Source organism: Podarcis pityusensis (genome assembly GCF_964106645.2).
Source record: "Podarcis pityusensis genome assembly, chromosome: 5".
Lineage (NCBI taxonomy): Eukaryota > Metazoa > Chordata > Lepidosauria > Squamata > Lacertidae > Podarcis > Podarcis pityusensis.
Window position 1 is genome coordinate 75,411,324 of NC_138032.1, and position 26,221 is coordinate 75,437,544.

Here is a 26,221-nt window from a genome sequence, read left to right on the forward strand (position 1 = left end):
CAATTGATGTAAACAACATATTTTTGGCAGTTTGAACTGAATATGTGCATGGTGAATGCAACTGCTACACTACAGGCTCAGATCCTTATTAACTTTGCCATGTCATTACTTCCAGAAGTTCTGGTTAAGGAAAACCAAATTCTGGCCACGTGGTGGGGAGCTCAAGGAATTATTCCATCATTTAATCTTCCAACCCAGACTGCATTGCAATGGGCACTAGTTGTCCAACAGCATTCTCACATCATGTACAATCAGCCTGAAATTTTAGTAAAAATGTCTGCTATATGGAGTTTTTACAAACACCTGACAATTCTTCCCTTGCTTGGGTTTCTATATTTGTGTTGCTTATATCTCTAAAACAACATAAGAATGAACTAGAAACCTCGTGTTCAGTGTTCAAAACTCCCATTGTTCTAGGCGTATTTTGTGACAGGAATTTCATTAGTGTGAGCTGTTTCTGAGCTCTGGGTGCAGTACTGTGCCTAAGATTTCAGATTAAAACTGCAGAATGGAAGGAAAGGGGGGCCTTTTTTTGCCTCCCCACTTCCAGTTATTCTCTGAAGACTGGATAAGACACCCTCTTAAGAATATTGGGGGGCAGAGGGGGGCAAAGGAAGGACTAGATCAGGGGTCAGCAAACTTTTTCAACTGGGGGCCGGTCCACTGTCCCTCAGACCTTGTGGGGGACCGGACTATATTTTGAAAACAAACAAACAAACAAACAAACAAAACGAATTCCAATGCCCCACAAATAACCCAGATACGCATTTCAAATAAAAGCACACATTCTACTCATGTAAAAACACGCTGATTCCCGGACCATCCACGGGCTGGATTTAGAAGGCAATTGGGCTGGATCCACACCCTGGGCCTTAGTTTGCCTACCCATGGACTAGATCATGTGAAAAATGAACATAATATTTTAGCTGAAATTCATTCATTTTATATAACAAACCAAAAAAAGATAGTCTGATAAAGCCAGTTCAAATAAGGTGAAGGTAAAGGGACCCCTGACCGTTAGGTCCAGTCGCTGACGACTCTGGGGTTGCGGCACTCATCTCGCTTTATTGGCCGAGGGAGCCAGCGTACAGCTTCCAGGTCATGTGGCCAGCATGAGTAAGCCGCTTGTGGAGAACCAGAGCAGCACACGGAAACACCGTTTACCTTCTGCTGGAGAGGTACCTATTTATCTACTTGCACTTTGATGTGCTTTCGAACTGCTAGGCTGGCAGGAGCAGGGACTGAGCAACGGAAGCTCACCCCGTCACAGGGATTCGAACTGCCGACCTTCTGATCGGCAAGTCCTAGGCTCTGTGGTTTAACCCACAGCGCCAACTGCGTCCCAGTTCAAATAAAGGTCTGAGTATGCATGCAAGGTTAAAGGGGATAGTTTCCATAACATTCCTGGTTTATTAGAAGCACTGGCTTCTCAGAGCTAAATGCATTAGATTATCTTTTTAAAAGAGTGCAAACTGGCTGCAGGGGTGCTCTGTGAATGCAGGAAATAATTCTCAATAAAAAGCAAGTCTTGTTTTCAGATGCTATACATCCATTGACTGAACAGCTAGTTTGGTTTATTTCTGGGCTGCAGAAGGAAGGCTTGATTTGCCTACAGAAAGGGAATGTTTTCTACCAACCTTGCTTGGCTGCTTTGGCTTTGGCTTAATACTAATGAAGACATCTAGCTGTTCCATTAGCTGAGTTATAAAGTGTGGTTCTACATCAATTTCTTCCTTCATATCAAACATCAGCACAAGAGGAAGGCAGCCCTGAAAGATTAAACACAAAACTCAGTATCAACAGGCAAGCAGAGCATTATCCTTTACAAGCCTACTCAAAAGTAAGTGCCACTGAAATTGGAGGGGCTTACTCCTACGTAAGGAGGTACAGGATTGCAGCATCAGTCCGTTTTCACAAGTGATTCTTAAAATTGGTTCACACATTTCCTGCGTTTGCAAATCAATGAAAAAGAAAACACAAGAACCTAAAAACTAAGACATATTTAATTTTGCAATGACGCTTTCTTATTTAACACCGGAAGCCACTGAGAGAGGGTATTTGGGAAGTAGTGTTGTCACCCAACTATATTTCTTCCTCTCATTAAATGCAGGTGAGACGGTGGGGGTTAAGGAACCACTGTCTGAGACTGGTAATGGACTGGATGATGGCCAGTTTCAGTTAGTAATCTACTTACCATGTTCTACACTAACTAGGAAAGGGTGCATGAAACTCATTTGGCCAGACATTTGAACTGGCTTCTTGTCAATTTCTGGGCTCAATTCAAAATGCTGTTTTTAATGGTTTGATCTGCCCAGTTCTAGGGATCCTCCTCAGAAACCTTTATTTGCATCTCTGCCCCCAATATCTGAGGTGAGCTGGGGAGACACTTATGTCTGCAGCGGCACTCAGATTCTAGAGCTCCTTTCACTGCAAAAGGCTTGCCTAGCACTGAGCATGAAGGCCTTTTAAGGCATCCCATTTTATACTGCTTTAAACTGGCTTTTTGTCCTTTGGATGCTTCGCCTTCTTCTAGCTTGTTGCATTTTTATTATTATTATTATTATTATTATTATTATTATTATATAAAACCTGAACTGTCTGAAGATAAATAAAATTAATAAGCATGACATGCTTGTAAAAAATCATCCTTGCACTTTATCTGCTCATCATTGTTCACTATATTTAAAAATACAAAAAACCTCTGCTCTTCTTCTGAGCATTAAAAAGGGGCTTTTTAATTTAAGCTTTCCATCATTCTTACATAGAAACTAATCAATATCCCTTATGGTGTTCTCTATGAGCATTTCTTAAAAAGCATAGTTCTAGATTAAATTTCTTCCTCCACACTGAATACTACTAGTTGGATATTCAACATTAACAACATATTATAGATAACTTACCATCCCAGTAAATGTGCACTCCCTTGCAGCATTGAAAGAAAGAATGGTCATGTTAGTTCTTGTCAACTGGATGTGTGTGTTACAGATCTGCTAACTTGAACTCTCACTATTGCTGTTTTAGGCTATGGGAATTCAAAATTCAATTCAATTCTCAAATTCCAAAACCCATAGTTCATGAAATCCAAGTAAACAGTTTTTGGGCTGGAACTCAAATGTCACTGATTTGAGCCACTAACGCTAGAATTTTCCACCAGATCTTTGCAAACCTTTGTGCTGAGGTATTGGCATGTTTAAATTACTTAGAAAACAGACAAACATTGGCTTCATGTTAGTATCTCATTGGTTAAATCATGCATAATTTAATTGAAGAGTCCCTTAACCCTATCAAACCGATTATGTTTGTGTACACCTAAGAAGGTAACCTGTGAATGGGACACACTTGTGTTTGGAAACACATACCGTATTTTTTGCACCATAACACTCACTTTTTTCCTCCTAGAAAGTAAGGGGAAATGTCTGTGCATGTTATGGAGGGAATGCCTACGGGTGGCATGCCTACGGATTTTCCTCCTCTAAAAACTACGTGCGTGTTATGGTCGGGTGCGTGTTATAGAGCGAAAAATACGGTACATAAATCATCATGTGCTCAATGCCAAGTTCTCGCTGAGGTGGCAAACCTGGTTTTGGCTCAGATGACTGATTGCTACTCCATGCACAAAAACCCCTGTGCAAGAGGAAACTAGAAGTGAAGTAGGGAGGATTAAACCCAGGGCTTTTTTCCAGCCGGAACTCAGTTCCGGCACCTCTCAGGTGGACACCATTGCCACTGTAAGGGAACAAGGGAGGTGTTCATGGTGAGTTCCAGCACCTCTTTTTCTAGAAAAACAGCACTGGTTAAACCCAAACCTTGTTTTTAACATTCCAGTTTTTTATATTTTCCTTTTGTATGGAGGAGCATTCAAATCACACAAATCCACATCAGCCTGAAGCAAGACAGTCTAGACACAGGTTTACCACTCCAGCGAGAACTGGGAACCCCTGGTCTTGCAGATCTGGAAACAGCAGCTGATCCCTATTGATTGCATAACTGCTGACAAACCTACAGCCTTATTATTCATTTGAGTACCAGTGAATTGCCCTGTGATTGTGGTGTTTTGTTGTTGTTGCTGCTGCTTGACAATTTCCACAGTTTTAATGTACATACCATGAGGTACTGTCTGGCAAGGCAGACTGACTCAATAGTGCCCTGGAGGTAGACTGTGGATTTCTTCTGTGGGTTACTGGGATCGGGGAAATGGATCTGAGCACCAGTTCTTTGCATTATATGCTTGATGTTGCTGCCGTTCCGACCCATCATAAAGAGATGATGCTGAGCTGCTATATCCAGCTGTGTGCTCACGGGGATTGCAGAAGCCAAGCTACCAGCCAGGTGTTCCAAGAGCATAGCTGTTCCTTCCTATTTAAAAGAAGTTTGAGAAAGGTTTATATCAGGTTGCTCCCCATATATTCTGCATACAGAAAGGAATGAGACTTATCCCAATTAAAGCAAAGGGATTAATATGCAGGCTTGTGTATCCAGTGCTGTAATATATATATTCTATTTTGTTCAATCCATACTAGATTATCTCCTCCCCAACACACAGTCAGTCTCATAAGGCACCTATATTTTGTGTGAGGATAAAATGGGAGTAAATCCTACGTTTATACCCTGAAAACAGCATTAAGCAAGGGTAGATTACAAGTGCGGTAGAGACAACTTAAAATTCAGGGAGTGGCAATTTGTACTTGATCACAATGGATTGGGTTTCTAAATTAAGAAAGTAGCAGCTTCCTTAAAAAGTCCAGATTGTCTGGTATTAAAAACGAATAGAATAGGTGAAAAATGCATCTGCATGACATCTATGGACAGACACAGGAAATCACTTATGTTGGAATGCATAACAAATTCTCTAAGAGATCCGTCCTTTTAGTACTCCACAATATTCCCAAATGGATAAATTAGGTGAACATACCACATGTGGCACAGAGATCATGACTAGCTGCCTGTCACCAGGCCTGCCATGTTTATGTCTGTCATTAGACTCAATGTGTCCACACATGCAATCCAACATGGCTTTGCCCAAATTGCTACAATTGCTACCTAGCAAGATCAGGACTAAGGCCACAGTCTATGAGGCCTAAGCAACATCAGAATGCATGATCAGTGCACAGAGGTAAACTGTGTCTTTCTGCTAGATGGCGGCTGTCCTCTCAACTCAAACACATATTGATCTTACCCACTTAGCCTGATGTGTGAAACAGGCTCAGGTTTCAGTCTCTAAACATATATATGCAGGTAACACGTGGAACTCCTATCTGTACTAGGATACTGCAGGGTTATGACCTGAAGAATAGCGCAAACTGCAGTTTCCATTATGCATATGCACACCATTGAAAGAAGGCTATGTTAAACAAATCACTCCTTTCTCTTGGGCAGAAACAGGCAGTTTCCCCTTACTGCCTGGGACTGTCAGCCACACAAATCCAAGCAAAGCAACAAGAACAGATACTACATCCAACTGTGCCTTCAGTACAACCACAGTAGTATCAGCTAAGGTGTTACCTTCACAGAACTAGCATTATTCTGAGATCCTCTGATGATGACTGTAGCCCCATATGTCCGAGAACGCTGTTTAAAGGATACTGAAATATTATATGTCTGCGATATATGCTGAATTGTAGGAGAATTGGGATCAGGGATTGGTTGAAGGATTCCAGCTATAGGTAATTCAAACATCAGCACCAATGGGAGCAGCTCCTGAAACAGTGATTAGAAACAAAAGAACAGAAAAGTTCAACACAAGGAAGAACTTATCTGGCCTATCATGAAGGTATATATTCAAAATTCTAAGTCAAGCAGCCTTAAATGCTATTTTATGCTGCCCACCATCTTACATTGCACAATCTCTACCAGAAAGCATCAAATTATCACTTCACCTTTATTTGGCAGTGTAATAGGTAGATATGATACCAGAAACATAGGGTGAGTATTAAAATCTACAAACTGTTGTTGCATCTTCTGGGACTTTAATCCACAGAATGTGTCCATAACTTTGTTAGTACAGCAAATAAAAATATGGTGAATGCTAATGGTTTGAAAGGAAGTCTGTAAATATCTGCTACAACTAGTATATCCTCAGAACTATGTAGTTCTGCAGCATCCCCAAAGTAGACAGCAGCCAGGGTGATTTTCTACTTTCTGGGTCAAGTGAACTATATAAAAAACTTATTTCAAGGACATAAGGAAGGAGCCAGGAGGGCTCAATGGAAGGCACCAATTAGGTACCAGCATCTGATAATTACCCGTATTCTAACTCTGGCCGATTCAACTCCGGCTGGTTGTCCTGCAATTGACACCTGTGGAAGTATGAACGTAAGATTGAAATTGTAACAATGAATTCCACCATTGTGATTAATGGTTATGCATCTGTTGGTTATCCTTGATGCTTAAAACATAATTGGAAGTTCTGATTTCTTACTACCCTCCCCCACAGCAACATTTTTTCAAACTATGCAAAGTTCCTATTAGATATGTAATCAAAGTTCATTCAAGAAGTGCTTAAATGTTATTTTAAAATAATGTAACAAAACAGACTGGACCACAAGAGGTGCTATTTCAAAGACAGCCATTGCATTTGTAATAAAAAAATCAATCTAATATTTTCTGATCACTTCAGCAAGTGATTTGTTTGGCTGAGAAAACTTTTAAGATTCATTGCTTCAAGTTTCTCTCTATACTCACTCACGCCCTGGGAGTAGGACAGAAAGGTATCTGGGGTGGGGGAATGTCTTTTGTCTCAATTAGCAAAACTTCTTGAGATGCCATTGACATGAACAAAGCCCTGACTCATATGTATGGATATTATGACTCAATGCAGCGGGTGAAAAATATATACTCACTTGATTGCTTTTTTCTGCTTGGTTATTTCTATTAGAATCTGGAAAGTGGATGTGGCACCCTGTTTCCTCCATCACCTTTTTAATGTTATTTCCTCCTTTGCCAATCACATGAGAATGCTCTGTATGGGACACATCCATCTTCAGAGTGACTCGATTACTCTGCAGGGGGGGAAAGGTCAGATGTTTATTTTATTGCATTCTTACAATGCAGGGTATATATATTAAAGTTGCCTTTGTCCCACACTTTATGAAAAACCTGAACGGAAGCTTAAATGGAACAGTTTTCATTTTCAAATCTGAGTACTATTCTACTGTTGACATTTCAGATCCATTAAAAAAAGGCCACATATTTTTGCCCTGCAATTTAACAAGTGAAGCACTGTGGAGTAGGTGAAAATTGTTTTGATACAGAACGCATAAGGTTCTGTATACAAATGGTGGATTAATGAAACTTCCTCCCTCCAAGAGGACATCACAAATTGGTAAACGAAGGTTACTTGCTCAAAAAAAACCCTATATTCTTCTGTATTTGTTATCAGATGGTTAAGTACTTGTGAGACATCTGTCGACCAGGAATTGGGGAATCTGTGGCCCTCGTGATGTTGCTGGACCTCCAACTCCCATCAGCCCCAATGAGCATGCTCAATGGTGAGAATGGTCAACCTCTGGAGGGCCACAGGTACCCTATCCCTATCTTATGTTCTCAACCGTTCACTGGAGCTGCTTCCCTCGCCTCTCTCCCAGCCTAAAACTGAGTAGTTGAGCAGGTGAAAGTCCTCTTTATCTACTTTCTGTGAACCTGCCTGCTCTTAAAGCAGAGCAGAGCAGAGAAGGGCGAAGGAGGGGGAAGCAGTTATCCTATGCCTCACAGTTCCCATGAATCTAACCATTTCCCGTCCTTCATTAAAGGAAGATGCTTGTGGTAAGGACCACTCTTCTTGAGACTTATCAATCTACTCCCCACTACAGACATAGGTTTTGAGCTTTGAATAAGCTACGCCATGCGATCCATTCAGCCAAAACAACCTGCTCTCCACAATTCTTAAATGCTTGAGATTTGCCTTGGGCAAATATTAGGGCTGTAAATTATATTGAAATTGCTGGCACACCCGAGGGTTAAGGCAAATGGACGACATGTTATAAATACAAACCAAGAAACAAACCCCACACAGGAGTAATAACAATTTTTTATGATAAGGTGTGCCTCAAGGACCATTACCTTGCATTTTACTGTGGCATTTATTAAGCCTCTGACCAGTATTTGCAATAAATACTACTACTACTACTACTACTACTACTACTACTACTACTAAGCAATAGGTAAATAAAGGTTTAGAATAAGGAGCTACCCCTCGGCTGACTCATGCTGGGAGTGACTGCTAAAATCTGGGGCAAACAGAGAATGATTGTAGACCTTGAATGGAACTCCAAGGTTACATTGCTGAGGAGCGTTCTTGCTGTATTATGTTATGCTAAGCTCAGGAGGCTTGCCTGGTACCATCTTTATGTATGTTTAGGTGACATGCAAAAACTTTCTTCCGTAACTAGGCCTTTGACATTTAGCTATCTGTGGCCTTTTAGAAGTGGGTGGGATGCTTTTAATGGATTTATCTTTCCTCTTGGTTTTAAGGTATCTATGTGGGGTTTATTGTCTGTCTGGTTGTTGTAAGTCACTTTGGGTTGCCCTGGACAGGATAAAGTGACTAACAAATTTAAAGGAGGAGCAGGAGGAGCTGCCAAATCATAGTTTGGCACTAATGCATAAGGATGAAGGCTCCCATAAAAAAACCCTCATCGCTACTACACTCTTCTCTGGTTGTTTTGCTGCTGCACTGTTGAAAGCTAAGCTATGTCTGCCTTAGCATGCCATGTAAACCTGGGCTTGTGGTTTAACTCTCCAGAGTATGTCATGAACTAGTACCATGGTTTGTTCTGTAGTTTACAGCTTGTGGTTTATCCGGGAGAGCTAAGCCAGGTTCAGATGACACATTAAGCCAAACTAATTAAGCTAAACCACTGAGCCTAGGGCTTGCTGATTGAAAGGTTGGTGGTTCGAATCCCCACGATGGGGTGAGCTCCCGTTGCTCGGTCCCAGCTCCTGCCAACCTAGCTGTTTGAAAGCACACAGTGCAAGTAGATAAATAGGTACCGCTCCGGCAGGAAGGTAAACGGTGTTTCCGTGTGCTGCTCTGGTTTGCCAGAAGTGGCTTAGTCATGCTGGCCACATGACCCAGAAAAACTGTCTGCAGAAGCAGACAAACGCTGGCTCCCTCTGCCTTTAATGACCCAGAGTCGTCCGTGACTGGACTTAATTGTCAGGGGTCCCTTTACCTTTACCTTTATGGCTTAACTCTTAGCATGCCACAGCAGCAAAAAAAACCAGGGAGGAGGAAAGTGGCCACAATATCCTCCCCCGCAGCCAGCACATTTTGTGCTACACCATGGTATTGCTTAATATGATGTATAAGCAAAACTATTTTGCCTGCTTAAAGGCATTTGCAGAAAACAAATGGGCTGCTGTTGCTGCTAATTCAGCAAGCAGCACACCAGCATTACATGTCTATTTACTTCTCTCAGCCACAGCCATATTTAAGTGGTTTAAAGGGCTCTACTTTGCTAGGCTAAATCCAAAGAGAAGCTTCAGGGCTAACCTCACGGGTCATGTACAACCCTAAGCGTCTCTGCAAACTCTTACATAGCCTTTCCAAATGCTACACTGAAAATGCAGTTTTCTTTTTGTGATAATTACACAACACATAATTTAACATGTTAACAAATATTTCTCATGACCTTTAATGCCCACTCTGTGACCAAGTACAGATAGTGTCCCATGGCAAGTAATTTTTACCCCACCCATTAAAACAACTGCATTAGCACATCTGAATAACTTGATAGCTCTTAGGGGGATTTTCCATGAAATTGTAACCAAATGGGATGTAGAGCTCCAATTTAGTTCCTGCAGTGCAGACAGCGGCTTGTGCCAAAGCAGCTTTTTTTCTTTTGGTAAGGATTCCGTGGGATCAGGCTGCTCATGAATTAAAAAAGAAAACTGTCCAGGTACAAAACCCCCAAGTTCTTAAAAAAATAAAAATACTCCAGAGTTCCTGTTGGATGCTGTCATTGACTCATTTTGCAGCATGCAAAGCTGTACTACTTGAGATTACTTGAAAGCAGATCAAATTTAAAGATGGAAATAATCACTGGCTGTTTTAAGGCATGTAAATGTTAAATTTCAGTGAAAATGTTTGCTTTTTAAAGTAACCTAAGAAGGTTCAGGAACGCTAAGTGCTGGTGCACTGCTGAGTCTCAGAAATCAAGAACTTGGAATTCCAAGCCCAAGGGCTGGTTAATTGATTTTCATCTTACTTTTGTGTCCAAAACAGACATGATCTTCTCTTTAGCTTCTTTGACATTTTCCTTTTTCCCGGAGACTTTAATATGAGGATCTTGAAAAGAAAAACCAAAGAGAAATATTACTTTGGTAAATGGGCTATGCAAACCATCCAAAAAATTACCCATTCTTTCTACTACAAGCCAACACAAGCCCTTAAGTCATGCTTCACTGTTCATATGCATTAATTTATGTAAGTTACATTATGCTCGCACAGTATAGACACCACTATATACGTCTTTCTCTAGAGAATTGTGCAAAAGCTCCCATAGCTTTTAAATTAATTTGGTTGCTTATGGCCATGCAAGTGTGCTTTCAGAGCTTTCAAACTGCAGAATGTGCCAGCCAGTTAGGGTTACATATTAACACTTTGGGAATGTAAAACTCTCCACTGCCAAGTGCAACAGGTTCAGTCTGTATCACAGAAACAGGCAAGATAGGCCCTATGAAGCAGTGGTGTTGCATCATTTGCCAGTGCCTGGGGCATGGAGGGTCAACAGAACCCACTGTGCCACCCCAGCCCTTACTGCTGACGCCGCTGGGTGGGTGGGTTCACGGAGCTCATGCACCAGCCCAGCCCTCACCGCCTGCCTGTCCATGCAGGGAGGAGCCCAGCTGGGCGATGCAGCCCTTGGCAGGCACCTCCTCAACTCTGGGTGGGTGAACAGGACTGGAGACATGGTGGCAAGGCCAGGCCAGGCTGGGCTCTGGTGCCCAGAGACCCCCGTCAGCAGGCAGGGTGGGACGGAGATCCCTGCATGGGGGTGCCTGATTCACGCCCCCTAAATTCATGCACCCAGGGCTATGGGCCACCCACAACCCGCCCAAGGTGAAAATGTGAAACTATTTTCCTGAAGAAGCCCAAGAGTAAATCACAGTTAGTAACTACATAAGTTATCCATCCACCTTTCTTTCTTTTTTACTAGTCTTCCTGTCCTTCTTACAATGTTGTTAATTTCTGGCCAGTAGGCTCTCTCACCCTAGTTGCCTGGACACAGGCAGTCAGCAAATTACCATATTGGCCCCAATTTAAGCCACACCCAAATATAAGCCACGCCTTTATAATTGCTGCTCCTGGCTGCATACTGAGTGCACGAGCGGGGGGGGGGGGGAGCACGCTGCGTTGCTGATGACCTTTCTCCTTCCTCACTCTCTCCCTTCCCGGCCTTGGGGGAGAGGATGGGGAACTACACTTGGGACAGACACTGCTTTGCCGCGCTCCTGGTGCTGTTTGCCCCATGCTCCTGGCAGCATACCGTAAGGTTGCGAATATAAGCCATGCTTTAACTTTTCACGGTCAGAATTTGGGGAAAAACTGAGCCTTATATTCAGGCCAATATGGGAGCTTTCACAAGGCTGCTCATGGCATGTCAACATAAAAGCTTTCATCACTTCATAGCTATGCCAAGTCCCATTGAAATAAATGGAAATAAAATGTTTAATTCTCACTGGTTACAACAGGGGTAGGGCTGGGGTGCCAATCCTGACTGTGGTCAAATAGGTCAATAATGTCTTTGTGAAGGATGACCACTTGCCTTGAAAAGGTCAATAAAACACACACTTCATTTAGAAGTAAACATCCTCTGCCCAGCACAGTAACTACAAAGAGAAAACTGATTACTCTTTCATAGTTACGAAGAATGTTTTGTTTAATATCATTTAAGTAAGAATTGTAACTCTTTAGCCTTTCCCTGTGGCTCTAGGACTGAAACAGAACAAGAACTGTACTATTCAGTTTCCTGAATATCATTTACAAACACCTATATCACACAAAGGTTTTCTATATACCTTGTTTGCAACAGCTTAGAATTTTACTATTAGGCAAGTTAATTTCTACCCTCACCTAAAAATTAACTTAACATCCTTTTTTTTATATTTCCCCCCCACTAGAAAATGATCGAGGCACTTTTTAAAAACTGTAAATATATTGCATTTTTAAAAAAAATACATGTACACATCTACCAGGGTCCCTTGAGGAAATGCAGAAAATGCTGGCATAAAGCTAATAAGAGTTATAATTTATTTTAACAGGCATAACAGGAAATATAGGTAGAAGCTTTAAATCATCAGTATTCCTGGATGAGACCTCAGTTTGTTTCTACTTAAAAAATACTTGTCATGTTCAGTCTTTTAGATATTATTCCAAACATGTTTACATCATGATTTGGGCCATGTGTATAGAGAATCTTGTTTGTATAGGTAATATACACAAACATAATTTTATCTGTATGCTGCCTTTCCATAGTTAAAACCATGCTCAAGGCAGCTTACAACATAATAAAGTCATGCTACACCGAGGGGAAAAAATTCCCTAAATATGGTAATATAAATTATACACACTACCTATTATGGCACATTATGGTCACACTCCCCAGCTATGGATGTCAGTTCACATCAAGCAATGCATATATTACAGCACCATGACCATGGAAAATTAATTGCCCTTGCAATGTTAACAAATACTGACTAATTGACTTTTTTTTTAAGCTTTCTTGGCAGTTCCTTATCAAGACAAATTGTCAAACAACACAGTAACAGAGTGAAAGCAAATGCCCACTTACTAGAATTGCTTCTTTAGACAAAAGTTCTCGCAACATAATTTTTGTCTTTTCAAAGAGATGTAGAACTAACAGAAATATGTAGCTGTTGCTATAACGCAGAAGGACAGCTCCATCTGGTGTTTTTATACATTATCAGCCCAGCTATTCCTATAAATGTAAGTTATATTCCGATTTGAACTCAATAGGCTGGCAGCCTGGTGCTAAATATTGCTACTGAATCATGTTTTTGAGAGACATGGCACTGCTACAGTCCCTTCTCCAGGAGCAGAATGCAAGGTAATGCGAAACACCCCGAGCGTGTTTGGAAACAAGGGTCACACAGGCGGAAAAGAGGGCAAGAACAGTCCAGTGTGCAATGAGAAATCTCATGCAGAGACAGAACATTTTGCTTAGCACTGTGCTAAACAGAACCTGCTATGTGGTAAAGGTAAAGGTAAAGGGACCCCTGACCATTAGGTCCAGTTGTGGCCGACTCTGGGGTTGCGGAGCTCATCTCGCTTTATTGGCCAAGGGAGCGGGCGTACAGCTTCCAGGTCATGTGGCCAGCATGATTAAGCCGCTTCTGGCGAACCAGAGCAGCGCATGGAAACGCCGTTTACCTTCCTGCCAGCGTGGTACCTATTTATCTACTTGCACTTTGACGTGCTTTTGAACTGCTAGGTTGGCAGGAGCAGGGACCGAGCAATGGGAGCTCACCCCGTCGCAGGGATTCGAACCGCCGACCTTCTGATCGGCAAGTCCTAGGCTCTGTGGTTTAACCCACAGCGCCATCCGCGTCCCTATGTGGTATATTGGTGTAAATAAACGTGACATCAAATGTAACAAGAATAATAATATTTAGTGTTGTCTTGAAACCTGGCCTCCAATTTCTTCCCCTCTGAAAGAGGTTTCCGCCTTCCTCATTCTCAGAGCACTTTAGAGCTTCACTTTAATTTCAGTGGGCGTAAGGTTGAGCAGGGTATGGCTATGAGGATTGTCATGATGCGCTCAAGCCCTTCAAAATTTACCACTACTGAAATCTATCCCAAAACACAGTAATGCCAAAGGAAACAGGGTGGCATGATCATTCTAACTGGGTTAATACTTTTGATCACCTTATTTGTTGTGGGTGATGAATTTTTCTGACGTTTTCCCTTTATCGTGACGATCTGCCCACTCTGGGCACAGACAAGCTTAGAATCTAAGCCTTAGGTAGCTACTTGGTGATGACAGTGTGGCAGATCATCTGGAGCCCTTGTGCAAGAGAAGGGTTGCAGAATACACCTGCAATAAAACACCAGTCTGGAGTGGTGGTTCATAGCAAAACACAGCTCAAGATAATGTAGGTTGAGTGGAACTAAACTTGATATTGAACTCCAGAGGCTAGCTATAGCTTGCAGGGGGGAAGGGAAGATAGAGTTTGGGTGCAATTAAATTCTCTCTCAGCAATAAGAAGCTTGTGGGGGGCAGGAAACAGGCCAACTCCAGGGCACTTTCTTTTACAAAGAGCATCAGACCACACTGATTTTTTGCCTAGCGTAGAATGGGCAGCAACTGTCACCACTGATATCTATAGCCATGTAGTTACCAATGTTTATGATTAAAAGCCACCAAAACAAGTATAGGTGTTCAAGGAGGATGCTTCTATGGAGAAAAATCAAATCCATAAAGAAGAGATGGTTTCAACTCACTTGCCCGTAGTTTCAACAGGATGGCAAGAAAGCCACCTATCCAATTTGCGCACCCTTTAGCAGAAAAATGTTTGCTTTGTGAACATAACCACAGCACACAAATACCCCTCAACTTCTTATCAGAGTTTATTGAGCTTTTTACGAAGCATTCCATTAGAAACATTCAGTTCTGTTTCTAAAGGATTTTGGCAAGTGCTGCAACCAGCTAGCAGCCAAATACCTTAACATCTTTGTTCCCAGAGGTTTATTACTTTTTGGCTCAATAAGTTTAAGACCGTCCAGTAAATGCAGATGACAAGAACTGCTGCAACAATTACGTTAGTTGCCCCAAGGCATGAAAACAAAACTTCTTCCACACAAAGATATATTAGCGTTAAAAACAATTTATTGGAGGGAGGAACACACGAAGGTCTTGAATTGTCCCTGTTGTGGTCACAACAGGGAAAGCAATATTTGAGTTTTTAAGAGTGTAGCACAAATACCCTTCTTCAGCAACTTCAACTTTGGATTTAACAGAGTAATTTCAAAGGTTGCTTCCTTTGCACTCTCATGGAAAAATAGGCCATATCCATTGAAAATATAACCAGGTAATTTTTTTGAAGCAGCAAAATCTGCAACTTTTAGACCTGACACAGGTCATGAAAAGAGATAAGAGATACTCTGTTGAACACTTGAAGTTTACAAGGTACACGGTCCTCCAGATTTTTGCTGAGTCCCTAGATTTTAATAAACAAGTGAAATTCCATTATAGGCTCCACAGTTTAAAACAATAATTTTTGCAATAGTGGTGCACCCTGCTTACTGGAATTTAAGAGGCTGGCAAACTCCTCTAGGTTGAAGCTGTATAGTATTCATTAAGTGTAGTGGATCAAGGATTTGTGCAGAACTCTATGACCATATAGCCCCTTAACAGACATGCTTTAGCTTAATTATTAGTAGGCAATTTTAAACTTTTATTTACAACTTTAAAATTGTGATAAACCAGTATGGCAGGGGCATATCAAGTCAGCTTCCTTCACAAGTAAACAAAATCTTAAAAGTTTAATCTTTTGTATTTCTTTACACTTAGATTATGTGCCATCTTGAAAGGCAGGGTTGATGTTTTTTGACCTTTATCCTGTTTTTCATTTGATACTGCTTAAAAAGCACTTATATTAAAGAGATCCTTATTTGCATGAGCGCAATGGATGCCAAATTATTATAGCTAAACATTTCCAATAACATTCCTCAGTATGAGCCAGCCCTTAGTGGAGGAGGTGAGGGTGCCAGAAGGAATCAATATGGGAATAGAAATCATGCATTTAAAAGAATGAGAGATTTACTTGCTTCCTTGTTCATATGTTTATCTCCCCCCACATCAGAATTTGGTAACCATGTGAGCTAGTAAGTTTAAAAACACAAGGACTTCAGAACTTTTGTGTGTGTGTGTGTGTGTGTGTGTGTGTGTATGAAAGCTACATCAAAAGGGACTCTGAAGTGCAGTGCCCATGTACACTACAGTGGTACCTCGGGTTATGAACTTAATTCGTTCTGGAGGTCCGTTATTAACCCGAAACTGTTCTTAATCTGAGGCGCGCTTTCGCTAATGGGGCCTCCTGCTGCCGCCAGCCCGCGATTTCCATTCTCATCCTTGGGCAAAGTTTGCAACCCGAGGTACTACTTCCAGGTTAGCGGAGTTTGTAACCCGAGGTACCACTGTATAAGGGAAGTAATGAAGTATAGAACGTGACAATACATTCTTTAAAAAAGTGGCAGGCAAATATTTAATTGCAAAAGCAATGCTGCAACAGTCCAAGCTGGCACACGCACACACACAAGTATAGGAAGCAAATGGTACAAATCAATACAACATATGATTCAGTTCCAGAATTCACTTATGGTATACTGCATTAGCATTACAAACACACTTGGTCGAAATGGAATCAAGCAGTTAAGTTACATTTGTTGCTAGGACTACAACTGGCAAAGTGGCTTATTTAACGCCTTGGGGAAATCACTTCCAAGCAAAGCACATGTGCTTCAGATCAAGAATGTCAGAAATAAGGCCTTTGGCCAGACCCTGTGCAGCACAGGTCAACACTTTAGTCCCTTAGTTTCTTTTAGTGTGCTCCTCTCTCCCACGTTCCTGGCAGTTCTGCAGCATTAGGTAGAGTCCTAGCCAGGCCTTCCCCCACTGGCCTGCAAGGAAAGTAGAATTTGGCACACCTGATACCTTAAACCTGAATATCTGCTCATCATACAGAGCAGCACTATCCACTGAATGCTTTGGTTCCCCACACATCTCCATCTGGGATACCTACTAGATTAATGCATTGTGCAACATGCAACTTCTATTAAATACTACTTGTGACATCTAAAAAATGGTATTTTACATTGCTTGGGATATTTCTCTTGCATTCAGTAATACTGATTATTTGTTTAAAGGCAAGATAGCTTAGGATAGCATTGTTCCACTGATCTATGAGTGGTTATTGAAGCTGCACTTCCTATGACTGTTTGTCCCCTCCTTCCTTAAGTTATACATGGCTTCTCCAGACAGACAATATTTTATAGATTTAACAGAGTACACATTAACATATGACTCTAGAATTCTGCGCCATATCCAAGTGCCAGCTATAGATTGTTCAGATGACTTGCATATAATCTGTATTACTAATTGAGTGAAACGCCAATTGCTTGCCACGTGTGTGTGTGTGTGTGTGTGTGTGTGTGTAAGTAAACATACACACAGATACAGAAGAGAAGAATGACTACTAGTCCAGATGTACTGGGCCTTGCTATACAATGATTAATTTAAACTTGCCTTGAAGCTTTTTTTGCAACAGAGTGTAAAGAACTTTAAGTTTATATTATTTGTTCTTGAAAGTATGTGCTACCAAGTGCAACTGTACATTAAGCAGCCAAAGGACACAACTGATGCCAAGACACTCAGTTTGTGGGTGTTGGCAAGAAGTACAGTGGTACCTCAGGTTAAATATTTAATTCGTTCCGGAGGGCCATTCTTAACCTGAAACTGTTCTTAACCTGAAGCACCACTTTAGCTAATGGGGCCTGCCGCTGCCGCTGGAGCACGATTTCTGTTCTCATCCTGAAGAAAAGTTCTTAACCTGAAGCACTATTTCTGGGTTAGCGGAGTCTGTAACCTGAAGCGTATGTAACCTGAAGCATATGTAACCCGGGGTACCACTGTATATCAAAATAATTTTTGCACAAAGAGCTGCATCATGCATACATTTGTGGTTTTGGTTTTTTTAAAAAAATAAATCTCATTTTGTGTGCGTAACAGCAGAAACACTCCCCACAATTAGTTTTCAGAAGCTCCTCACATCCATACTATAATAATAATAATTTATTATTTATACCCCGCCCATCTGGCTGCGCTTCCCCAGCCACTCTGGGCGGCTTCCAAAACAGTATTAAAATACTGTGATACATCAAACATTAAAAGCTTCCCTAAACAGGGCTGCCTTCAGATGTCTTCTAAAAGTCTGGTAGTTGTTGTTCTCTTTGACATCCAGTGGGAGGGCGTTCCACAGGGTGGGCGCCACTACCGAGAAGGCCCTCTGCCTGGTTCCCTGTAACTTGGCTTCTCGCAGTGAGGGAAGTGCCAGAAGGCCCTCGGTGCTGGACCTCAGTGTCCGGGTAGAACGATGGGGGTGGAGACACTCCTTCAGATATACTGGACCGAGGCCATTTCGGGCTTTAAAGGTCAGCACCAACACTTTGAATTGTGCTTGGAAACGTACTGGGAGCCAATGTAGGTCTTTCAAGACCGGTGTTATATGGCTCGGCAGCTGCTCCCAGTCACCAGTCTGGCTGCCGCGTTCTGGATTAGTTGTAGTTTCTGGGTCACCTTCAAAGGTAGCCCCACGTAGAGTGCATTGCAGTAGTCCAAGCGGGAGATAACCAGAGCATGCACTACTCTGGCAAGGCAGTCCACAGGCAGATAGGGTCTCAGCCTGCGTACCAGATGGAGCTGGTACACAGCTGTCCTGGACACGGATTTGACCTGTGCCTCCATGGACAGCTGTGAGTCCAAAATGACTCCCAGGCTGTGCACCTGGTCCTTCAGGGGCAGTTACCCCATTCAGGACCAGGGAATCCTCCACACCTGCCTGCCTCCTGTCCCCCCAAAACAGTACTTCTGTCTTGTCAGGATTCAATCTCAATCTGTTAGCCGCCATCCATCCTCCAACCGCCTCCAGACACTCACACAGTGTCTCCACTGGTTCTGATTTGAAAGAGAGGTAGAGCTGGGTATCATCCGAAAACTGATGAACACCCAGCCCAAACCCCCTGATGATCTCTCCCAGTGGCTGCATGTAGATGTTGAAAAGCATGGGGGAGACGACAGAACCCTGAGGCACCCCACAAGTGAAATCCCAGGGGTCTGAACACTCATCCCCCACCACCACTTTCTGAACATGGCCCAGGAGGAAGGAGCGGAACCACTGTATAACAGTGCCCCCAGCTCCTCAAGACGGTCCAGAAGGATGTTATGGTCAATGGTATCAAACGCCGCTGAGAGATCCAGCAGAACTAGGAAACAGCTCTCACCTTTGTCCCTAGCCCTCTGGAGATCATCAACCAGTGCGACCAAGGCAGTTTCAGTCCCGTGATGAGGCCTGAATCCCGACTGGAAGGGATCCAAATGGTCTGCTTCTTCCAGGCGTGCCTGGAGTTGCAACCAATCGCTCAATCACCTTGCCCAAGAATGGAAGATTTGAGACTGGGCGATAGTTGGCCATCGTGGCCGCATCTAAAGATGGTTTTTTAAGAAGCAGTTTAATAACCGCCTCCTTCAGCGGGTCTGGGAAGGCTCCCTCACGGAGGAAAGCATTCACCACCCCACAAAGCCCATCGCCCAGCCCTTCCCGGCTAGCTTTTATAAGCCAGGATGGGCAAGGATCAAGGAGACAGGTGGTTGGTTTCACTCATCCAAGCAGCCTGTCCACATCCTCGGAGGTAACAGATTGGAATTGATCCCACACAATTTGACAAGACAGGACTCTAGCACTCTCCTGCCCCGGCCCTGCTCCCACGGTGGCGTCTACCTCTTCCCGAATCTGAGCGACTTTATCTGCAAAAAACTTTACAAAATCATTGCAGGAGATCATGTGGCCCGTACTGGGCCCCGATGTAGCAGGTGGTTCCGCTAAATTGTGAACCACCTGAAAAAGTCTCCTGCTGCTGTTTTCTGCAGATGCAATAGAGGCGGTGAAGAAAGTCTTCTTCGCCGTCGCTACCGCCACTTGGTAGGCTCGACATTGAGCTCTAACCCGTGTCCGGTCAGCTTCAGAATGGGTCATCCGCCACCGGCGCTCTAGCCGTCTCAACGACTAAGCATCTGCTAGTTCATTCCGCTCACTAAGTAGCAGAAACAAGTTTTTAACTAAGCATGTCTGCCATTGTGCACCCATTGGATGGTGCAAATTAGAGTGACCTTTAGGGTATGGCCATGTTAAGGGCTGAAACTACGCCACCAGAACAGTATCAGGCTGAAGAGGACAAATGACTGCTCTGCAATGAAGATAAAGCAAAAGACTCAATCCCAGGGTCATGGGTTCGAGCCCAACATTGGGCAAAATATTCCCGCATTGCACAGGGTTGGGCTAGATGACCCTCCTTGTTCCTTCCAACTCTACAATTCTATGATTCTATAAATTTTGCTAATCATGGATTTACAGCTTCATGTTCATGGCTGCAGGACTGGAATACAACTGCATTTTCCCTTCCACTATTTTTAGCATACATTCCATAATAGTTGACTTCATAAGCTACAAGTGTCTCACAGGTTTCTCTTCATCCACAACTACAGATGGGCCAGTTGCAACTTATACGCAAAAGGCGCGGACTTGGGAAGATGGAAATGCAGCTAAAGCCATAGATCCTTCAAGGGCAGCCCACTTCCTTGGAATAACCTGATATGGGTGTATTTCTAATATGGAGGCACTAATATAAGCAGCAAACAAGAAACAGATGTGCCATAAAGCAATGAAAAACATCAATATACCATACATGATTTAACTTCCAGTATGACATCCAGCAAATATCCTGGCAAGAAGCTTGGTATTCAGTCTTGTTTTTCATCATGTACACTATACTGAGAGAGTACAATATATTATTTCTTCAGCTCAGACTTATACCAAACTGTTCAAGATACTGCTGGACTGTGTTTAAGGGACATATGGATTTCTATTGGCTGTGCCAGCTTCAAAGCCAGGGAGAAAAAGAAACTGGTGGACACTTTCCTCTCTTAACAGCCACAGACTTGCCACTAGCTGCTAAATGGGTTCCATAATTCATCACACCCATGTACATTTTCTCTCTTGATTCCAAAGTCCCGTTAAGGGGTTAGATCACTCCCGACTCATTAATTCAACTCCTGTTGGCAGCCCATTCCTTGGTTAGCCTAGTAAACGTCCCCATATGCCTCAGGAGGTGCTATCTGCTACTCTACAGTTCTAAATGAAGAAAGGAAACAAACAAAGTTTCATAGGACCTGTTGCTGATGTCATTGCACCCCACATACATTGCCTACTATGCTCTGTATTGAAAAGGTTTTCACACTTACACAAAGGACAGCCCTCATATTGAACTGCAAAACCACAGGTAATGTGTTGGACTTGGGGCAGATACATCAAGACTCAAATCCCATAGAGTATTAACCTGCTTTGGATGAAATGCTAAACCAACATATTACAGTATATGTGTTACAGCATCACATGCATGAGCTTCCTTCTGAATCTTCCCTCCCTCTGGTGTGAGGAGATAGGAAACAATAGTTGGCGATAATGGTTACATTCAGACACAACAATAGGCCATAATTTATGAACGAACCTTAGACATTCTCCTCCAGCATGGCTGTCAAGGAACTGGAAGCCTCTGCTTCCATTTTCAGCTAACCATAGTTTGCTGTTTTGTCTGGACTGGAACTGTGGTTAGTTTAATTAGATGTATCTAAACAAGCCAGGATCAGTTTGATCTTGGCTTCTTAGAACAAGCCATAGTTTAAATTAACCACACAGTGTCCTGATTTAGATGGCATGGCAAACAGGAGAACACTGAAAGAGATGCTTCTCATCTCTTCACAGCCTGGATAGCTCACTTTGTCACAGCATGGTGCCGATAACACCAAGGCTGCAGGTTTTATCCCTGTATGGAATAGCTGCACATTCCTGTGTTGTGGAGGGTTGGACTAGATGATCCTCAGGGTCCCATCCAACTCCTTAAGTCTATGATTCTATGTTTCAGGAAACAGTCTGAGGCTTATTGCACTAAATTATGGACTGCTGTTAGGTCTGGATGCGGCCATTATCTTCCAATCTAACTTCCATCATAGGTTTGCTGAAGGAATAACAGGATAATGCCTCTGAGATAGAATTGTGATAAAAAAATAAGTGAACTTTCTTTCCTGAATATTATATCAATACCACATTAATTTCACAAGTCAGCAAATTCCTTCATCGAAGTCACTCTCATACAGCCGTGAACATGAGCCGATCTTTATTTTAGTATTCACCACCTTTCCAAAGAAGCTATGTTCCATGTGGATATAGCAAAATACCCAATAAGAGAAAATCAAAACATAAGCTGAACAATTAATACAAAATTTACTTTAAGTCATTTTGTAACTTACTTTTAGAAAGAGAACAAGGATGCAACTACAAGTGGGGCTTGCAACAAAAATGTTGCATTGTGTGCTGCTAATTCACTAATAGAGGAAGTCTAGTTCAGGGTTCCACAATCCTATACATTGTATAGGATTCTATACAATCCTATACATTGTAAAGGACTCGACTTCACACCTTCTGGTTTTCTTTTCCAAATAACATTCATTTTTGGCTCCTAGAGGCTTCAGATGATACTCTGTCCCCATAAATCTGTTTTTTATCTTGTGAGTTGCCCTCTTTGTGGGGTTTAAAGGGGTTTTGCACATACACATACTTTGGGGGTTACTCAAGCTTGCTGATATCTCTCTTCCTGATTCTCAGTGGCCCTCTTTTGGCTCCAGTCCCACTGGCACAGAACCAGCTTATTTCACTATCAGAGGGAATGATAAACAGCAGAAGAACAAGGTAAACTACCAGCCTAAAACCTAGCCGCAAAAGGAAAGTCTTTCACAGCCTCTGTCATTAGGTGACAGGAACAGGAGCTCCACTTGGCAGATGTGAAGAAAGGAAGGTTCTACTTTGTCCCTCTACCAATCTAGGGGCACTCATAGATGAGACATGGAGTGCACTCCCTGAAAAGTTGAAATGATGGGGTTCCCATGGGCACTGGTACTGCCTGACCTCTTGCAGTGTCCAACCAGATGCTTATGAGAAGCCAGCGAGCAGGACCTGAGCACAAGAACTCTCTCTCCTCCTCCTGTTTTCAGCTACTGGTGTCCAGAAGCATACTGCCTCTGACCATTTTCTCTACCCACTTTCTGCATGCCATGCGTAAATTTATAAAGGTAAAGGTAAAGGTACCCCTGCCCGTACGGGCCAGTCGTGTCCGACTCTAGGGTTGTGCGCCCATCTCACTTAAGAGGCCAGGGGCCAGCGCTGTCCGAAGACACTTCTGGGTCACGTGGCCAGCGTGACGAAGCTGCTCTGGCGAGCCTGCACCAGCGCAGCACACAGAAACGCCGTTTACCTTCCCGCTATAAAGCGGTACCTATTTATCTACTTGCACTTAGGGGTGCTTTTGAACTGCTAGGTGGGCAGGAGCTGGGACTGAAAGATGGGAGCTCACCCCACCGCGGGGGGTTTGAACCGCCGACCATACGATCGGCAAGTCCTAGGCGCTGAGGTTTTACCCACAGCGCCACCCGCGTCCCTGCGTAAATTTATACATTCCTATAAAGTTGCCTCTTACACATTTCTGTCACTTTGCCACTTACACTTCCTCTAAACTAAGAAGCCTCAATCACTGTAATCTTTCCTCCAAGGGGATCTTCCCCTCGGTCATTTGGGTTGGTCTTTTCTGAACCATCTAAAACAGTACCTATTTTGAGACGAGGCAACCAGAACTGTACACAGCATTCTAAAAGTGGCTGCACCAGAGACTTGTATATATGTTTTAAAAAATGTTTAGTGTTTTATTATGTTTTTATATATGTTGGAAGCTGCCCAGAGTGGCTGGAGCAACCCATTCAGATGGGGTAATAATAATAATAATAATAATAATAATAATAATAATATAAGTCTTCTTGTGTAAGCTTCCAACACGACATTCTACAGTGGGTGTGACAAGCTTCCAAGTGAAGCCTTGGACTGATGTGATGCTTATCACCTTCGCCTATGCTTTTTGAGAGGGACTGATAAACTACGGAGATCCCATGCACGAGAGTCCAAGCACAAAGCACTGCAAACATGAAAGCATTTTTCAAAACATAAAACAAAAAAAATAGCCTTATTTCTCTCACGGACACACATTGTACAATTACGAGGAACACTCTTAACAAAAAGCAGATGTAGCTTCCAACGTAAAGGTCCAAAACATATCGTAAGTCATGTGGCATTCTAAACAATAAACATGTCATTAGCAAAACATGCTCTACAAATCTTGATCTGAGCAAAGATAAATACTAATGGCTTTAATGACACTTTTAAGTCAAATATCTCAGATTTACAAGGGGCACTTAAGAAGCAGCAATTTAAAAATACTGTGATACATGTATTTTGCAGGCTGGTTTTAAAACAACAACAACAAGCGAAATATGTGGAAAGCAACTGCTTGGAGCCACAATGACTGGAGTGCAGATTCCTTCTGTTTACCCACAAAGCCAATAATCAAATAAAAGCCACATTTAAAAATATGTGTATCCAGGGATTATGCTGCAATCTTGAAATGAGCGACCACCCATTCAAGGGAGGTGGTTCTTGTTTCCAGCAGTTCAGGGTAAACATTAAGTAGAGTCATCCACAACTGGCAAGTTACAAGTAAAAAGAGAGAGAGGGGAAGAAATATGGGAGATCTGATGCTTCAGAGAGATGACAGAAAACACAAGTCAGCATTACGTATTTGACAGAGAAACAAGACCAATCTAGACAACTTCATCGGGTTTCACTTCCTTGGATATATTGAACACTATTACCCAGTTTATGGAAGTAGATGGGGGTATTAGTTTAGCTGGGAAGCACATTCCATGATCCAGCTCTGGATGTGTTTTTTTAAAAAAAACATACAGTGACTATGACTATAAGCTCAAACTCATTTTTTTAAAGTCCAGACCGATTTAGGAGTTTTTAAAAATAAGTTATCAGGAAGCTTATATTAAAAATCTCATTCCCAAGTATGTTTTAAAAGGTTTCTATAAGTTCACACCTTATAATAAATTTGTGGGGGGGGGTTAGTTGCTTTCTATTCGGAGGAAAGTCATTTTTTAAAAAACGCAGTTGGTAGTTAGCAAATGCAACTGGCATTTCCTTAAGGTAAATTGTTCCAGTAATATTATGAAATATGTTACACAAACATACACACGAAGAAGGAGCATGTTATTTCTCCCTACCCCTACATGGCATGGTTGTAGGGTTTCATTAATTAAACTAGGAAGTCATTCCTTACCTCCTAGGACATGCACATTCTCTAATGTCTACAGTAGGCCCATAAGCACATGCTATTCCAAATGGTCTTCATTCTAATAAGGAGGCCAACTCCTTATACACCCCCAGAAGACAGTTTATTATGCATCAACAGAATAATCTCAGTTCTGAGAAAGTGGAAGAATTTCTCGAAACCAAAGCGGTTTGTTGTATCAAAAGCAAAGAGCGGAGAAGTGGTCAAAATGGTTCTCCCTTTTGTCTACTTGCAAGGAAATAAGCAACGGGAGTGCAACTGTGCACTACACCACCAAGTCAGATAACTAAAGAAGGTCCAGCAAATGAAGATTCAGAGGTGCAGCAAAGATCTCATATCTGAGTGCCTACTATATGCACTTTCTGGAAACAAGACATTTTTGTTCCAATAGAGCTTTTCCCAGCAGGATAGAAGAGTCTTTACCATTTTGTATGTTTTCAGTTATGTTTTAAATGTATTTGCAGTTTTTGTGGCTTTAACTTTTTTAAATTATCCTCAATGTAAGGTAAAAGTAAAGGGACCCCTGACCATTAGGTCCAGTCGTGGCTGACTCTGGGGTTGCAGTGCTCATCTCTCGCTTTAATGGCCGAGGGAGCTGGTGTACAGCTTCTGGGTCATGTGGCCAGCATAACTAAGCCGCTTCTGGCGAACCAGAGCAGCGCACAGAAACGCCGTTTACCTTTCCGCCGGAGTAGTACCTACCGTATTTTTCGCCCTATAGGACGCACTTTTTCCCCTCCAAAAATGAAGGGGAAATGTGTGTGCATCCTATGGGGCAAATGCAGGCTTTTGCTGAAGCCTGGAGAGCGAGAGGGGTCGGTGCGCACCAACCCCTCTCACTCTCCAGGCTTCAGGAAGCTATCCGCAAGCCTTGGGAGCTCCACGGGAGTTCCCGTTGGGCTCCCAAGGCTTGCGGATAGCAGCCTGAATCCCGAAGCCTGGGGTGCGCTGCACAGCGCACCCCGGGCTTCGTGCAGAAATCGGGCAGCCCCACAAGCTCAGGGGACAGCGGGGAGGGGGACGCTTCTCCCCAGGGCCAGCCCCACAAGCTCGGGGGACAGATATCCACAAGCCTGGGGAGACCGGTGCGACTTCCCGCCAGGCTCCCTAGGCTTGCGGATAGCAGCCTGTTCTGGGGGCTGGGGTCGGGAGAAGCTCGGGCATCCCCCGCCCCAGCCCCGCACCTGGGGAAAA

General features: G+C 42.8%; 1 protein-coding gene across 1 annotated transcript in view; it reads right to left on the reverse strand.

The window, feature by feature from the left end:
• Positions 1 to 26,221, reverse strand: part of BICC1 (BicC family RNA binding protein 1) — a gene marked incomplete at its 5' end in the record, with an annotated part of 104,514 nt that overhangs the window by 21,351 nt on the left and 56,942 nt on the right. The window contains 6 exons of the mRNA XM_081004874.1: positions 1,638 to 1,769; positions 4,105 to 4,356; positions 5,503 to 5,697; positions 6,243 to 6,296; positions 6,840 to 6,998; positions 10,206 to 10,285. Of these exons, the coding sequence (XP_080861000.1) occupies positions 1,638 to 1,769; positions 4,105 to 4,356; positions 5,503 to 5,697; positions 6,243 to 6,296; positions 6,840 to 6,998; positions 10,206 to 10,285 (872 nt within the window). The remainder of the gene's footprint in view (positions 1 to 1,637; positions 1,770 to 4,104; positions 4,357 to 5,502; positions 5,698 to 6,242; positions 6,297 to 6,839; positions 6,999 to 10,205; positions 10,286 to 26,221) is intronic.